Genomic DNA, 18,302 nt, shown 5'->3' with positions numbered 1-18,302 from the left:
ACCAGCCACATTTACTTTTTTTTTTTTTTGTAATTTAATTATTATAACAAAAATTGTCGAAAATAGTCTGCTGATCGCTTAAAGGTGTCAGTGAGTTTGTGTGTAAGCTAATAGCTTGGGCGTGTCAGTCACTTGCAAAATATGTCTGTGACTCGGGGAATTTCCCCCAATGTCATTAAATTGATCAAGAAAAATAAAACAATGACCTTAATTGATTCATAAGTTTATTTTAGTATTTTTTTAATTTCCTTATTAATATAACCTCCTTATTGTCTGCCAGTTTAGCTTATCCATCTTTACGTTGGTCTGTTTTTCGCGGATAACTGAAACTCTGCTGTATTTTGTTTATGAATTGAAATGTTTTTTAAACATTGTAGAAAAATGATTTCATTTTAAAGTATTTTGCATTTTGCAAGACTGTATTCTTAACTATAAGTTGAATTTAATCTTTTAGTTAGAATTCATATTTATACAGTGTTATAAATTATTAGTTTCAGGCATAACGTCTTCACGATCAGCATATCAGGATGCAACGGTACCTGTTTATATTGCTGGTTTGCTTGCTGTATTTCATCAGGTATTTGTATACATTTAATTCTTATAATTCTAAAATTCTGCTGTAAAGCAAAATAAAGGGCAATGTGTCACTTCTCCTTTAATTTATGGGGGAGGGGGTTCCCCCACTTCCTTCATAAATTTTAAATTCCTCTCTTATTTTAACATCATGAAATAAGTTTCTCAATTCTGTTTTGCATAAATTTTTTTCCAATGAAAATAGCTTTATTAAAAGTTAAAGAAATCTTTTAATTCTATATAATATAACTAAGGATTTAATAATACTTCTCTTATAAAAAATACTTGAGTCACAATGCTTCGAAACATAAGTTATAATAAAAATGAAAAAGAACATTAAATGCACAGATTACAATTAGACCTGCATGCACCTGTTTTATGGTTCCAAAGAATGCTTCTCAACGAGGGCCCCAGTTTGAACCCCAACGAGGATATGGATGTCATTGATCTATATATCACTTCTTCAGATCATGTTCTAGTGATTTGGATCTGGCTTTAAATTCCCTGCAATTCACAAGCGCACTCCTACTCAGCCTGTTTAACCAAATATGTGTGTGCAGGATGTTTAGTTGTTTGGGTTATAACCAAAGAACTGAGTATAAAAATATATTTACAAAACATTTAAATTGGTTTACTTTAGGATTTTGAAGAAGTTTTAATGAAAAAACTGTCATTGTATAATTTTTTTTAAACAAAAAATGACTCTGTGTATCAATTTGTGTGTTTGTTATACGCATTTTTTCAAATGAAATTTGCTTTCAAAATAGTTCAAAGAATTTTTATTTTGAAAAAAAAAAGGTTTAAAATATTTATCACACATGTATAAAATTTAATAAGGAATCTGTCATATCCATAAAATTTTACTCAGAAACATGAAAGAACTGAATACTGAAAGTTTAATCACAATGTTGTGATAGGTAATATAATTATATTACCTATCACAATATAACTATCACTCATTGAAACCAGTGTTTTAATAGCTTTTTTTGATTGTAGGCTGAAGAAAGACAAGAATTGATGGAGTTTCTGCAAGACTTACTTTGTACAGTATCACTTTATAACTTACCAGATTGCAGTCTTAAAACAACTATTGTTGAATTAAGGTAATTGGATGAAAAGTTAACATTTCTAATGATAATATTTTAACTATAAAAAAGTTAAAGATATCTTTTCTGTATATTGCCAAAAAAAATATTGCAAGATGTTTTTGTCTTATATTGCTCCTAGTATGTCTCATGCTTTTGCAGAGTACTAATGTTTTTGAAGTAGAAGACTATATGGATCTTCATCTTAATATTCATTTGATAAGGTACCTATCTCAGACAGGGCAGATACAGGATTTCAGTTTAGGAGGTGGGGGTCATGGCCAGGGGCGATAGTGGATTCAAGTTCTGAAAACACTCTGAAATTTCGAAAACGATGAGGAGCCCCCCCCCCCCCCCCAAAAAAAAATATATATATATATATAAAATCACTGAAATAAACATTTTTAAAGTTATTTTTCAAAAATAATTTTTCAGTTTTAAAATGTGTTCTCAGCCCTAAATTTTCGGGAACGGCAACCCAAGTTTTTCGAAAATTTCAGATCACAAACACCCCTTGGTCATGCTTAAGGATCTAACCTCACATACGGCAATTTTCTTGAACTTAGGTTAAATTTATTTAAAATAATAATAGTTAAAATAAATCACTTGGTTTGACCTCTGGGATTCATCTAGTAAAAACTGTGAAGGAATAGTATGATATTTCCTGCTCAAAAGTGAACTTTGAATTTGTGCTGAAAAAAAGTTTTGATCCTGTTCCAATTTACATAGCGACTTAAAATAAAACAAGCATCTCAAATACAAGCTGAAAAACATATAGGACTTGTGGATATTTGTAGTGGAACCCGAAAGTTATATATTTGGGCCTGAAGTGAAGGATTGTTTGGCATTCAAGTTGTGATTAAACATTAACAACTGACATAACTAAAAAGTTATTGCACATTAATTAAAAATTTATTTATTCCTCCAATTATTTAAGTTCAAAAAAAAAAAAAACAATTACAGAAGATCTTTGGTGATGTTACAGAAAGGGGAGGTTTGGGGGCCTTTCCATGAATATGTTTCGAAACATTAGTGTTAAAAACAGTTTTTTGAATTTCAGAAAAATACTTAAGTACTTAGACTAAAAGTAATTCTAAAGCCAGCGGGCTATTCTCAAAAAAATGTCCCGTGCGTAACGCTAAGTTTTTTATTTTTCCAGCTGACCAAAGCCTTCGAAAAATAATGCAGAGAAAATTTGTTAGGTTTAAATTGTTATCTTTATTTACTGCTTTTAACTATCATCATAAGTTCTTGCAGTATAAGTGAACATAAGTTTCTCTACATGCAAAAATATTTGCTGATTAGTTAGTAATTAAAACAATCTTCTGAATGTGTTCTGGGTGTTACTAAAATAAATTTTAAACTAAACATTAACAGGGTTAAATGTAAAATTTATAGACTTTTTTCACTTTGTATTTCCTGATATCAGGATTTTCCTTAAAGTTGTGTTTGCCAGTGAGTTTACAAAGAAAAATATTGTAAATGAAACACTGCTCTTAATCATTTAATAATATTTTGACCAGTTGCAAGATCTTTTTATTTATTTTTCTAGTTTCAGAAAAGTTTATTCATTATTCAATAAACATATGAATTAAACTCACAACTTTCAGTCACAATTTGTACCAAATAAGTCTTACATTCTTTTGCTGCACATTACAAATAAAGCTAGCATCTAGTTCACCAAGTATGATACTATTTTTTGTTACACCAAAGTTTTAAATTTTAGTCAGTATTGGTCAGTATTTTATAAATTTTGGTCAGTAAAGTCAGTATTTTCATCCCTCCAAACAAGTTTTACCCCCTGAAAAAGGTTTTCATTCATTTTTCCTCAAATAGCTATGATTGCAAAATAGTCGATATTTTATTATTAAAGATAACTCTTTCTTTTTTTTTTTTTAGTTCTTCATGTTTGGTTTTATTACTTTTTTTCATAAAAATATTGTCTGCTAGGAATCAGAAATTCATTTAATTTCAATTCTGTGAACAGAAGTCACAGATGCTATTTAAAAATGAAGATGAGCCTTGTTTTAGAGTATGAAATCAACTTAAAATGAAGAATTAAAGGGTGTTCTAGCTATCCCTCAAACTTTGGGTAAAGTTCATACTGTGCAGCTTTTTGAGGGCTTTAAAATGCTGAAAAATTAAACAAATATAACTGAGAGATACTATAAAAATAAGGACTTTTCTGTTAAGTTGGAATAAAAATCTTGGAATATTTTTTGGGGAGATGAAAGGTAGCCTCTGTTCCAGGATTAAAGCTGCGTTTAAAAGTTCATTAGCATAAAAGCTAAAATTGAGGGAAAATTTTTAGAAAAATTCTAAAATGTTACACATTCTCATATATTTACATATGCCTCAGTGTGTTTTGTCTCCAGTTGAAAATAAAACTCATATTTTATCTGTGACATCTTTGAAGAAATAAGTACAGCAGCTTTTTTTTTTAACGCAAAATAAAAAAAAGAAAACAACATGATTGGTCTTTAGAACGTTGCAGTCACTCCTCCTAATAAAGCAGTTATTGGGAGACATAATGCCGGATAAGACAAAGTCTTATTGAACTTAATAGTTGTTTAATCATCTTAGCTAAGATTTTAAAAGATTAAGTTGATTTTGGCGATGCATGCTTCCTCTCTCTAGGATCATAGATTTTTTCTTTTTTTTTAAATGAATTTTTTTATTTCAGCAAAAAAGCCAAAATGCATTGCTTTGTTTTCGCAATTGAGATAGTGTTTTCGCATTCTGCAAAAAATGCGACAGTAGTGGAAACCCAGCTCTGGTCTATTCTGCACCCCTGACAATGGGTGTATAAACGTTCATGATGATGAGTTGAGTAGTTTATGCGTGAAAGAATTACAAACGAAGACATTTTTGCATTTACACTGCTCAACATTAAAAATGCAACACCAAGAAGGAGGGTTCAGAAATTTATGCAATTTTTAGAGTAGATGTACATCACAGAGTTACGTAAAGGATGTGAAATGCACAACTCTCCGACGTACGTGAAGTAAGATATAAGGGATGGAAATTGCGGAATGATCAATATTCGTGTCATTATTTCTGACTGGAGAATTATTGAAGAAATTTTGTTATTGTCTTGGAGGATACGTGTAACACGAGAGAATGCCAGACCAACGTAAACGAAGGCAGATAGACGATTTTACGAGGGGTATGGTTAGGACTGAGAAGGGGAGGCTGGTCCATAAGCCAAATCGCAGCTGATACCCACATGGATGCGAGCACGGTGCATCGGCTGTGCCGAAGATGGTTGAAACAATGAAATGTGGCAAGATTGATGGGTGCAGAGGCAGCCAGAGTGACGTCAGAATGCGTGGATCGACGCATTCATCGACAAACTGTAGCAGACCCACAAGTCACTTGTTCCTCGATTCTGCAGCAGGTGCAAGATACCCTGAATGTTCCCGTGTCAACCAGAACCACTTCCCGTCGTTTGATCACACATGGTCTGCAATCACGGCTTCCGCTAAGAAGACTGCCATTGACCCCACAACATAGACAGCAACGTTTAGTATGGTTCCAGACTAGAGCGACGTGGATGACAGAATGGCGAAATGTCTTGTTCTCAGATGAATCCTACTTCTGTTTATCCAGTGATAGTGGCCGCATACAGTGTGTGGTGTCGACGTGGAGACGGATCTAATCCGGCAGTAACTGTAGAACGTCCCACCGCACGACAACGTGGCATAATGATTTGGGGCGCAATTGCGTACAATACCATATCACCTCTAGTTCGTATTCAGGGCACTATGATGGCCCAACGATACTTGGATAATGTGCTGCGGCCGGTGTAAATCCCTTACCTTCAAGGGCTACCTAATTCAATTTCTCAGCAGGATAACTCCCGAACACACAGTGCTCGCATCTGCCAACATGCTCTCCAAGACACACAGATGCTTCCCTGGCCACCATACTCACCTGACCTGTCACCAATCGAACATGTATAGGATGTGATTAGACGCTGTTTTCAGACTCTGTCCCTGCCTCGTTCAGAAGACGAACTGTGGCAAATGGTTGAAAGGGAATAGAGAGCCATCCCTCTGGACACCATCCACACCCTTATTGACTCTATGCCTAGACGTGTTTCTTCGTGTATTGTTATCCGCGGTGGTCCTACATCCTACTGAGCCGACGCCGTTCTCGCTCTGTATTCTGCCTATCATTTTGAAATTAAGATCATTTATTATTCCTTGCTGTCTCTGTATTTTTTCCAAATTTCATCACTTTCTGACCACTCCTTCTTGGTGTTGCATTTTCAATGTCAAGCAGTGTATAATAGTAGTAAGGATTTTCTGGTACAAGAGTTGAAAAGTATCTTCGTAAAGAGATTTTGAAAGTTCTTAGAAGACTGAAGAATGAAACGCGTTGTGCATTTTTTGAACTTGTATATTTTATTGTCTTTTATTTGTCTCTTCATTTGCATATTATTTCATTACTTAAAGTAATATTGTTTACTTATCTTGTTATCTTGTATCAGCAATTTATGTGTAACTGTTACAAATAATTCTTTTAAGCTCAAACAAAGCAAATCATGAGCTGCTTTTGTCCGTCCTATGGGATGGTGTTGTTCATAATTCATCCCTTGTACGAGTTACGGCTGGTCGACTGTTTGAGCCATTAGTTGGAGTTGTTAGTGAAGGGTTATTACGAACTAGAGTTACCCCAGCTCTTGTTACTCTTGCATCTGACCCAGAAATGTAAGTATGTTTTGAAGGCAAATTTTTGCAAAAGTGAACTATTTTCTTTAGTGGTGTACTTTGGAGGTTTATGATGGGATTGTGGAACTGAAAAAACTCATTCAAATTAGAATATATATATATATGTATATATATGCAGAGCCGTCCAAAGAGCTGACAGCGCCTGGAGCGAGGATTTCCTGCCCAGCCCCCCCCCCCCCCCCCAGTTTTCCTCTTAGATTGAAAAAAAAATTCTCTTTAGCTTTTTGTTCTTTTATTGCTCTCCCTAAAAAAAATTCTGATAACATCACTGCATGCAGGGGCAGAATTCCAAGAAATTTGATGGGAACTAGGCAAAGGAGAAATGCCTTATGTTATTCTTTATAGTTATATTCTCAGATATTTTATCTGCTTCAATGATGCAAAGGAAGCAAATGTTTTAAGAGACTAAGAAAGAGAGCAATATTTTCGTGCACTAGGAAAAAAAATAGAGAATCATTGCAATGATTCTCTTTTTTGTATGTCTATTACTATGCATCTATGATACACAAAATGAGGGGCGCCTTGCCCCCTTTTTTCGTGGCACCTGGGGCGATTGCCCCGCTTGCCCCCCTCTTTGGACAGCCTATATATATATATATATATATATATATATATATATATATATATATATATATAAATACTTAAAAATATATGTATATGTATATGATTAGGGTGTTCCAAAAAGTGCTGTTTTTTTTGGGAGGGGGGGGGGGGGCAAGATTCCAATCTGCACTCTGAAATAAAAAAAGAAGAAAAAGCTATTCTGCCGCGACGAATATGGAACCCCATCTAGTAGTATAAAAAATACTAATAAAATGTACCTCATAAAAACCCATCTGTGGCACACCTTTCTTAAGAATCCATTTGAACAGCAACCTATACATGTCACTTACTGTTTGAAGATAATGTTTTCAGGTGTTCAGTTCATACCTGTCATGGTCATCCCAAAAGTGTAAATAGAAATAAGATTTTCCTACACTTTGCTCATCAAAAAAAAAAACCTACATTCTGGTGAAAGGTTATGTATTGATATTAATCTGCTGTATTACACATAGAAAATATCCAAGTACAGTGGAACCAGGGCCGTCCGAATGGGGGGGGGGGGCGAGCGAGGCAATTGCCCGGGTGCTACGAAATGAGGGGGCGCCGCAAGGCGCCCCTCGTTTTGAGGGAACACAAAAACGTTCACACAAAATGAGGGGCGGCGCCCCTCATCTTATAAAATGCCCCAATTGTATAAAATTAGGGGCACCTTGCTGCCACCCCCTCATTTCGTGTATCATAAATACACAGTCATAGACACACAAAATAGAGAATCATTGCAATGATTCTCTATGTTCTTCTATTACACGAAAATATTCCTCTCTTTAAGTCTCCAAAACATTCGTTTAATTTGCAACAGAAAGAATTTCTGAAAATATTAGAATCAAACAAAATTCAATTCTCCTTTGTCTAGTTCTCATCAAATTCGCTTGAATTCTGCCCCTGCGTGCAGGGACATAACCAGAAAAAAGATTTAAGGGGCACATTGAAAAAACAGAAAACAGCAAAAAAAAAAAAATTTTTTTTTGATCCAATATGAAAAAGGTCAAAAGGTGTCCCGTCAAACATTTTGAAACTTTTAATTTTAAAAACGCAATTTTAGCCTTAAAAACGCGATTATAGGTTATGTTTATTGACGTTACGGTAAGGGAGGGAGCTCAGAAACTGTTTCCGATCGATTATTTTTTTAAATAGATTGAAATCAATTCCTTCTTCCCCTGCAAGTTTTTCAAAATCATTTTTTCAAAAATGAAACTTTAGACAAACTTTGGAGATTTTATGGATAGGAGGGTCTGGAGCATTTTCCCTGGAAAATTGTTCAAAATTATGGTCCAAATAATTTAAGCAATTTTTTACATTCAGGGGCTGTTCTGCTTAAATTTTTTGCAAGTGTAGTTTAAAGCACCCATTGCTTATGATATTAAAGAAAGGCGACATGGAAACCCTTGCACGAATATTTTCTTATACTCATTTCTTAAAACGCAATTTGTAAAGCCATATTTTGTAATATTAGGGCCAGTGATTTTTCAAAATTAGAGCTCCAGAAACGAAATTCTGCATGATTTACGATGTTGTTGAGTATTTGTGGGCTTCTCCCTAAAACTTAAAAATATTTGATGCAAAAGAATAGCATCTTTGTTTTTAACATATATGAAAGCTGGTATTAATTTGGTACAAGTAAAACCAAAAAACTCTTGAAAAGAATCATTGGATGAGTCCAGATCGAAATAAAATTTTGGATGTAATTTACTTCGAGAAATACATTTGCCATTTATAATCAGCAAATTATTTATTCGTGTTCTTAGTTCGATAAATATGAATAGCCAATTCAGTTTTAATTGTTTGTTTTTTGTCTAAAGGAATGACATTTTACTAGATAAATCTCTCTCTCTACCTTTTCTGAACTGTAGGAATTAACGAGCAGATGTGTGCTTCACATGACTTCCTTTTACACCAATTTAATGTTATTTCCCCATTATTGGCAATTTTAATATGATTCAGTACAGTGGTTGATACAAGGGGAGGGTCATGGGGGTCATGACCCCCCCCCCCCTACTTTCGACCATATTGTCTGTTCACAACACTTTATGAACAAAAAATAAACAATTCAGTAGTCTTTTCATATTTACAATTCATTAATTATTTTTAAAAGTAAATATTTGAAAAGCTACTTTTTGTCATTGATTATCAAATGAAATAGTGACATTTTTGCTCTATTAGGTGCCTTATTCCTGGTCAATTTGGTTTATTTTACTCATATCCAAGCAGTTTAGAAAATTTTTTGTACACATAACCATAGGACACCCCTGGGAGAGGGTGTCTATCTGCAGCATGACCCCCCTAAAATGGTATTCTGTATCCACCCCTGATTCAATAGCTTACTCTCTAAACATCACCAACAGTGGCCAAATCAAAAATTCAAAAAAAAAAATTGCCAAATTGGCGACAAAACTTGGCGATTAAAAGACTGCCAATATATCGCCAAGTGTCCACCAAATTATAACACCACTTGAGATTGTATTGAAATTAACAATGATTTCCCACAAAAAAGTGCAAAAGACCCCTTTAAAAACACCAGAAGGCAACCAAAAAGGGAGGTGCTTAACTAGACCCCACTAGGAGTCTACGTACCAAATTTCAACTTTCTAGGACATACCGTTCTTGAGTTATGCAACATACATATGCACATACATACAGATGTCACGAGAAAGCTCGTCAAAATGGATATTTCGGGTGTCTAGACGTGTTTAGGTATATATGCACGTGTGATCGGGTCGGAAAAAACCTCAACATTCATTCGGGGTAGAGTAAAATGAAATTAAGGTTGATTTTTGAGTAAAAATTTTTTTGCGAATACAATACTTCCTTTTTTGTAAAAGGAAGTCAAAAATGTAAGCAAAAGAGCCTTCGTGATTTTCTTTTTATTATTATTTTTTTATTTCAGGACACAGGGGGGAGGTTGACAAGAGTAAGATAAACAGGAATTATGTTGCCTTAACTCTGATTTCCTCCTGTTTTCTCAAACCTTTATTGTTATTGCTTTCAATTTCATGCGTTGAATCTGAAAAAGAAAAGACATTGGTTGTTCAATTATTGAATAATTTTGGTGACTGGAGTTTAGATAATCAGCACTAAATTATGCATTGTTATTTATTTATTAACAAGGAATTTAAATGTTTGCTTAATTTGAACTTTTTGTTCATATTTTTTGTTCCTTTTTTAGAGTTGTAAGAATTGCTACTGTTCCTGCTTTAGGTGCAATAATGGAACTCAGTTCTCAAAAAGATGTGAGCATGGAATATTTACTTTTTAAGAGTTATATTTAAATGATGTTAGATGGTTTATTTTATATTTTGTTTTTATTCATTTTTTTGTTTTTTTTTATTTATTGCTGGTTAAAGCCTTTTTAGGCCTAATTATAAAAAGCTCATTTGCTCATATTTAAAAAAGTCATATTTTATTGTAAATACAATACACTTTTCAAAAGAAAATGTCAAAAGCGTTTTCTTTTTTACACTGCATAACATTTTCTTTCCCTTAAAGTTTTATTTTTTTTTAAATTATCCTAATGTGTTTTAAACCTTTGTCCATCTTATCTACAATTTTCATTATTCTACTTTGAAAGCAGGATAGGTTCCTCTTTGATTCTTCCCTAGTTTTGTTTTAGATAATCCAGGTACCAATTATATTTTTCATATGTTCCTCTTTTGTCTTTTAAAAATAACCTGTATTGGTAGCATCAAGGAATAAATATTATTTCTGTAAGTATAGCAGAAAGTGTTAAAATTTTGTGCTTGAAAAAGTGAATGAAATTTTGAAAAGCAAAATAAAAATGTACTGTCCAAATATTTAAATCGATTTCATAGTAAAGTTAAGAAATAAAGTAATTGAATGTTAGTTCATATGATATTATAATGAATTTATTTTGATTGTATTTTGAAAACCTATTTGTCTTGTTTTTATGCTGCAAATTAGAATTTTTCTGGTTTTCTCAGACAGGTAATTTTATCTTTTTTCAATTACATGCTTCTTCGATTTATTTGTAAAAGAAATTTGTTGCTGTAAATTACAATGCTAAGTGACATTTAATTCTTCATGCTTGGCAAAAAAGACTGAATACATTTTTATAGTAACTAATGCAGTTCATAATAAATTAAACTTTTTCCTTTTATACACATGTCAAAGTTAATATCTGTAGTAAACTCCTTGTCCCCTCAACTTATTCATTTGTTTCCTTCCTCTCTCACTTCATACATATGTTTGACTGTTAAAGAGTTGTTTTCCCAGTTTGATTTTCTGATCTCCATTGTTTAAACCTACTCAAATATTGATTATTTTGATATGAATAGGGTAAAAGAATAATGTATTAAAAAAAAAAAACTACAACTATTATGGTAAAAAAATTTTTTTCTATAAGCTATTTTGTTTTTTCAGTCCTTTTTAATGTATGTACTTTTAGGATTTTTCAGGCTTTTAAAGTTTTTGGAGCTTTATTATATTACCATAATGCATACAATTTTCCATTTTTGCATATTTAATGTGATATGCTTGAATAAGCTATTACGAATATGCATTTGGGCTTAGCAAAACCCTATGGAATCTATGGAATTATTTTTAACAGAACAGAGTGTGGCGCCAATAGGTTTTTCAGTTTTAATTTTAAAATAAAGGTTAACAAATTGTTGTTCAACAGCATTTTTTTGGATTTACTTAGTAGTACAAAGATTTTTTTTTTTTTTTTTTTTTTTTTGAAAGATTTATGATCTGTCCCAAAAGGAAAACTGCAGTGAAAATAAAAACTTTTATGTGAAGTATTTAGTTATATAATCCAGCTAGTACTCTACTTAGTCAATGTGTTCCTTGAGACATTTGTCGTAGCATGGCTCTAACTTACCCAACCCTTTTCATAAAAGGTAGCCACCTGATCTTGTAGCTAAATCTCTATGCTTTTCTGAGGCAAACTTCTATCCAACAAGCCAAATCTTGATCTGAATAGAAATTTGGAAATCAGAATGAGCAAAGTCGGAAATTTTATGATCAGACAGCATGCTTCATGAACATTTGTATTCAACACCATTTCAACAAGTTGCTGTTGTTCATAAAAGTTTTCCTGTACATATTGCTTATTTACAAGCAATATATCAACAGCCTGGTTGTGACATCCAGAGACTGCAGTTTCATTTTTGCCAAGAACGAATTGGAGTCTCTGGATGTCAATACTGGACTGTTTGTATATTGCGTGTAGTTTTGCCTGATATCAGATTGCTTATTACATTACTCATTTGTCGGTGAATTTCTGCTGAGTTGAACTCCTCAGCAAATTGAATGACAGCATGCGACTTGAAACTCACACTTTACAGGAGATTCTATTATTCAAGGTATGTTCACTTGCTCACTGTGCACTCAGAACTAACAACAATGGCCCGATGTGATAGATGGACACTGCACAATACATCTGTAAACAGCACTATTGGATTTTCACGATAGTTTCCTTTCAGACCAGGGGAAGGGGGGGGAATCATAGGGGTCTCCCCAAACTGTCGATATTGTTATCCATGCAGATTGCGTTCAAATACTTTATGAATAAAATATAAACAGAATTATGAGTCTTAATTCATTAATTTTTTTTAAGATATATATTTGAAATACTACTTCTTTTCATCGTTTACGAGTTAATTAGTTACATTTATGCTCTACCAGGTGCCTTATTCCTGACAGATTTGGCGTTTCTTATTGATACTCTACATTCTTCAGCATACCCCTCCTCCCCCTCCCCCCCTAAAATGGTAGTCTATATCCTCCCCTGTTTTAGAACTTGTAAAAAAAAACTGTTCTTGTAAATGAGTGCTGAGGAAGTAAAATATGACCTGCCCAATAAACCACCCATTACAATGATGGAATAATCTTTAATGTTAATTCTTACTAAAAAAAATGCTCTTGATTTTCACAAAATAATTTCAACATGAAGTGTTATTGTGAAAGAATCAAAGAATAATTTTGTTTAAAGAAGATTTTTGTTGGTTTAACTACATATAAGATTAATTATCTTAACTTAACTTTCAATGTCAATTGAGGAGTGAGAAGCAAAGGGATGCAAGTGGCAAAATTAAAAATTTGGAGATAACCAGTACAAATGGTAGGTGAACCTCTCCTCTGTCTTGGGGGCAGGAAATAGCACTAGTAGCCCTGGTAGGTGCTACTGTACAGCATGATTTAGGAAAAAAATCTATGAACGCCCACCTAGGAATTATCTTTATGCACGTTTTACTCAAAATTTAAAAATGTCCACTTGCATCCCTTTGCTTCTCACTGCCCCCATTGTTCATTTGCATGTATTAATTAATGACTTGGCCTGTTTTTTAGCTTTTAGAAAAAGTTCATCTACAACTACAGACCTTTTTAGATGATCCTATGTATTGGGATCAACATTTGTTGCATGTGGAAGTTATCAAAACATTTGCAAAAGTTGGTCCAAACACAGAGCCCAAGTTCAGAGATGAATGTAATTTTTTTCAATACCTAATTTATATATATCTTTAAATGTACTATTTTTTGAAATATTTCCAAACTTGACTTATGTTTAAAAATATTACTTCATTAATTTCAGTCAGATTTCTCTTTGCTGCTGACATTTGACATAGAAAGCATCTAATTTTGTTTTAATGTGTGCTCAAAAATCGTATAATTTGAATATTTGTAACTAAAATGGCCATCAATCAAATAAAGTTCTTTCGAATTGATGAAAACTCTTAACATATCCAATTTGATTATATCCTTGTGTCAGAATATTATATACTAGTGGTACCCGCACGGCTTTGCCCGTAGTTGGAAATTAAAAGGTCATTCGGTTCGCCTGTATATTTACAAATAATGGATGACGAATTTCTCGCCAATTGGCTATGTTCAGTTGCTCTCCCATTCCACGTCATGATAATTTCGTAATTTAATTGTCCATCTTATGATAATTTTGCTCCGGAAAGTGTTCTTAAAATTGAAATAGAAAAAGAACAAAATCGAATTTCCGAAAAATCGCTTCGAGGTGCACACCCCCGTGCTACAAACTAACTTTGTGACAAATTTAATGAAAATCGGCCGAACGGTCTAGGCGCTATGCGCGTCACAGACATCCAGAGTGAGACTTTGAGCATTATTATTAGTAAAGATACTGTTGCACAGAGCGGTGCCTAAAACTAGCAACTAATGGTTGTTCTTATGACCCCTCCTCTAACTAGGAGTAGGAAAAATAATTTTGTGAAAATCCACTCTATTGAAATGTGTAGACTTCTGTGTTAAAAATTATTGCTTTTTGTATACAGGGTAAATTTGGCCTAATCTGCCAAACAAAGAGGGGGTGGTGGATGAGCTCAAGTTGAGCATAAAACCACCCATTATTGTGTCCAATTCATAACCATTGCCTAGTTATAGTAGATAGAAAGAAAATTAGCCAAAAAAGGATTTCCTGAGGATAAGACCAATTTCTAAAATTCCTGGAAAACCTACACGCAAAATAAGTACATATTTAAAAAGAGCAGACAAAATCCCATAAAATGACACTTTTTTTCATCGATATAGCTAAATATTTCTGCAAGCTACAAGCTTTGAAACATTCAAAGTTTGGGCACAAAGATCTGTAAATGGCATTTTCAAAAATAATCGTTTGAGCTACAATCGATCAATCTACCAAAAACTAGTTCACCTCACTAGCTTTCAAATGATATCACAATAAATCATATTGGTGTTGAAGTTCAGCAAAGATTAAGCCTTTTGTTTGAAAGTTTAAAATCAGTGTTTGTCAAAAAATAAGGGGACTAGTAAACGTGTGTTATATCCCTTTAAGTACAAGATCAGTCTGCAAATTACTACCTTTATATGATTTTTGAAAAAAAACACAATTTTCATACATTATTATGATAATGTTTTTGCCATGTTATTGTCAAAATGTGCCCGGACGCAGGGGGAACTCGCACCACCATCTTGGATTCTAGGTGCATTTCTTCAGTCTTCATTTCATATCACGAAAACTATTTACTCTAGGGTAAAACTATTTCAAAGGCCATAAATTTTAATTAAGTCTGAGCTAAAACAAAAAGTTATGTATAGGTCTTTTTCAAAGACCAGAAAATAAAAAATTGAGGAATAAAGTCCAACCACGAAGGAATTGGCAAGTGGCCAGTTAAGATAAGTCTACCTGAATGAAGGGGAAAAGTAAAAATGTGATGCACATGTGCAGCTCATTTGAATGAGACTCTGCTTAATTTAGAGGCTAATTGACATCCCTAAAAACTAATAGATGCGTCCATCTCCGCCTGTAAATTGGACGCTTACCTTTCCATACAATCTGTGATCAGACAGTAGTCACTTTTCCCAAACTTTATTTATAAATATTTTGTCATTTATTTATTGGACATCCTATGCTTTTTTTTTTTGTTTTTCTTTAATCAAGATTTAGGAATGAATTTTTTGAGTTGTAAAGTAATTCTTTATAAAACCAAACTACCAAGTAGTTTAAACGCAAAGCAATATTTTAAGTAATGTTTTAAAACTCTTTCAGAATGGTTATTATAGCTTTCAAATTTTTCATAATATCTAGGATCAACCTAGTCTTTTGTAATTGCAGTTCTCTTTTACCCGGTCCTATTATTCTATTTTAATGGTAACTTATTTATGACTGTAAAATTTGAAAGGAATTTTGAATGTGCAAGGTGTTATATTTCTGTGTATCTAAGAGCTTATTTTTTAAAAAGTTCCCTTAAGTGACTTTCAATTCATTATTTTGTTCTGAAAATTGAGAATTAACCTATTGCTCCCTACTTCAGTTGTATTTGTTTAAAACTTGTAACATTTGTTTGCATATTAAGCTGTACCTAAATTCACAACTTTTTTCAGGGGAACTTTTGCTTCACTTTCCATATGCCCATCTTTGAAGAAACTATTAGGGGACATACCTCATCCTAATTTGTTCCCCTTTCTTCAAGAGATTGGATTTTTGTCTCTAATTTAGTGTTTGTCCTTGTCTTCTTCTTGTCTTTGTGCTGTTGTAAATGTTTTTATTTTCCTCAAAATTATTTTTTTTTTTTTTTTTTTTTTTTTTTTTTTTTTTGGCTTGTTACACAAAATTCAAAACTTTGTTAATGTTCTTTATTCGGCAAGCGTTTTCAAAATTCTAGAAGTTTTGTGTCCTTTTCTCTTTGAACAATTTATCTTCTTTGGCACCTTTTTCGAATAAAAACAATCGTTTGGCACGGTATAGCCTACTAAGGTTCTTGCTCCAAAAAACCAAATAACCAACTAGCTTCCCATGTGTTTAATATTGATAGTTTCAGGCCTTCCTTCAAACCTTTCCCTTTTTTCATGAAAATACAAATAAAGAATCATTCTAAAACAAAGTTATACTATTACAAATTAAGCATATTTCTACCATCTTATAAACTTAAAATGCTTGTGTAAAAAAGAGACAGTAAAATGCATTACTAATTATTGTTTTGTTTCATTTTGATAGTTGTTCTGCCCCGTTTAGCTGCACTAGCTGCAAAAAATAATAGCACAACAAATGAAACCAAGAAGATGGATATTGCTTTAGCTCTTTTAGAAGCATATACAGCTATGTCATGTTGTTGTATCCTTAGATATAAGGTTAATTTTTGCATTAAGCATTCCATGTAATTAATATACATTATAAGGCCAAAAGCTACCAGGCATTTTCAATGTTATTTATTTTCAAGAATTTCTAGACGTGCAGTAATTGTGGTTGTAATTTTGAGCTCATTTTTCCCAGTAAATGTTCAAATGTAAAGGAATTTAGGGGAACTACAATAAATATGGGGGGGAATAATGTTTTTCATCAGAAAAGAAAACAAAAAAGGAGGAAAAAAATTAATTTTTCAAAATGGTATACTTTTTGTGTACCATATTTTTAAGTATTTTCATGAAATATTCGCTGTAATGAAGATATAAATGTTTCTTTTTAAAATACCATTTATTTATTTAGTTTTGGTATGCTTTTAGCTTATAACAGGTTTTAGAAAAAATTCTGATACATTAGACACCATGGAAGTCATATAAGCTAAGCATTACACCAAAATTTGAAATGAAAACATTAAATGTTCGTTTTGAGCAACGATGCAGGAAAAAAAATCGTGTAGGATAAAATAATACTTAAGAAATATCATCGCTAAAAACTCATATGGCTGTTTTTCAGTGTTTAACAGTTAATCAGTCTAAAAGTATATGCAGTAGTGTCTACATACAGTTGGCTTTCTGTTTAACGACTTTTTCTATTAAAGAATGACTTTTCGCGGTCCCGGATGCTCCCCTGTAGTTTTAGAAGCATTCTATTTAAAAACGCATTCTACTTAAGGACTTTTTTTTGTGTGGTCCCTTGAAAGTCGTTAAATAGAGAGCCAACAGTACTTTGCAATCTAATAGATAGCTATTGACCTGAAAAATGCCTGCCGAGCAACATTTACCATAGTCCTTAGTTTCCATTGTAAAATTTGATAGTGGAAGCATCATAGAATGGAGCTCATTTAAGTGCAATTATTACTATATGAATTGAAATCAGAAAAAAAAAATCACCTACTTTTTTTAGTAGAAATAAATCCAAGTCATGTATATATATATATATATATATATATATATATATATATATATATATATATATCATAATTTCATAATTGAATAATATAGTATTAAAAGAGATTTAAATGTTTGTAAGAAATTGAAATAAATGATAAAAACAACTGCGAATGATTTCTCTCATGCTTGCTGAAAAAATGCCATGAGATGAGTATTTTTAAGTATAATTATAAAGCTAAGCATAGTGCAAAAATAAATACATATATTGAAACTTCATGTGACCTTTTTTCTTCAATGTAATTTTGACTACATTTCTCTGCACTCATTTGCAGCTTATTTGTGCTAACCTTTTTTCCCTCCCTTATTCTCGTTTTTGTGCTCTTACATTTTTTTTTCCTGTGGTTTTGAATTTTCAGACAAACAACTACAGTGTTATATGTTTCTTAATTTATGCTCAGTTATGAGTGATCAGTTAATTGCAGAAGCCTTTCTGCCCGGACTAAGGTGTCTGAAAGCTGATTTTCAAGTAATTGCTCTCGAATATGAAGATGCTGTGAACAATATGATTCAAGAGTTTGAAACAAAACTTGATCTTGGAAGATCAATTGATAGGTTTGCTATTCTTGCTATATTATGTTGAAATTTATGCATGCATTTTTACTGCTTATTAAACATTTCATTGGTTGCCAAAGTACCCCTGGGCAAATTTTCAGAAGGCATTGCCCCCCCCCCCCAGCCCCTCATTAAGGTTCCTGCAAAACATTTTTTAAATAAAGAAACAAACATTTGTGTA

At 32.7% G+C, this 18,302-nt stretch overlaps 1 protein-coding gene across 1 annotated transcript in view; it reads left to right on the top strand.

Moving 5' to 3' along the window:
- The window catches only part of LOC129225918 (RAB11-binding protein RELCH homolog), a 93,389-nt gene that overhangs the window by 72,433 nt on the left and 2,654 nt on the right, over nt 1-18,302 (top strand). Inside the window, exons 17-23 of the mRNA XM_054860451.1 lie at nt 492-577; nt 1,570-1,676; nt 6,188-6,370; nt 10,158-10,221; nt 13,298-13,436; nt 16,434-16,550; nt 17,968-18,121. Of these exons, the coding sequence (XP_054716426.1) occupies nt 492-577; nt 1,570-1,676; nt 6,188-6,370; nt 10,158-10,221; nt 13,298-13,436; nt 16,434-16,550; nt 17,968-18,121 (850 nt within the window). The remainder of the gene's footprint in view (nt 1-491; nt 578-1,569; nt 1,677-6,187; nt 6,371-10,157; nt 10,222-13,297; nt 13,437-16,433; nt 16,551-17,967; nt 18,122-18,302) is intronic.

The sequence above is a fragment of the Uloborus diversus genome, chromosome 7 (assembly GCF_026930045.1).
Source record: "Uloborus diversus isolate 005 chromosome 7, Udiv.v.3.1, whole genome shotgun sequence".
Classification (NCBI taxonomy): Eukaryota; Metazoa; Arthropoda; class Arachnida; order Araneae; family Uloboridae; genus Uloborus; species Uloborus diversus.
The sequence above is the reverse complement of the archived record's forward strand: the minus strand, read 5'-3'. Positions and strand labels throughout refer to the sequence as shown.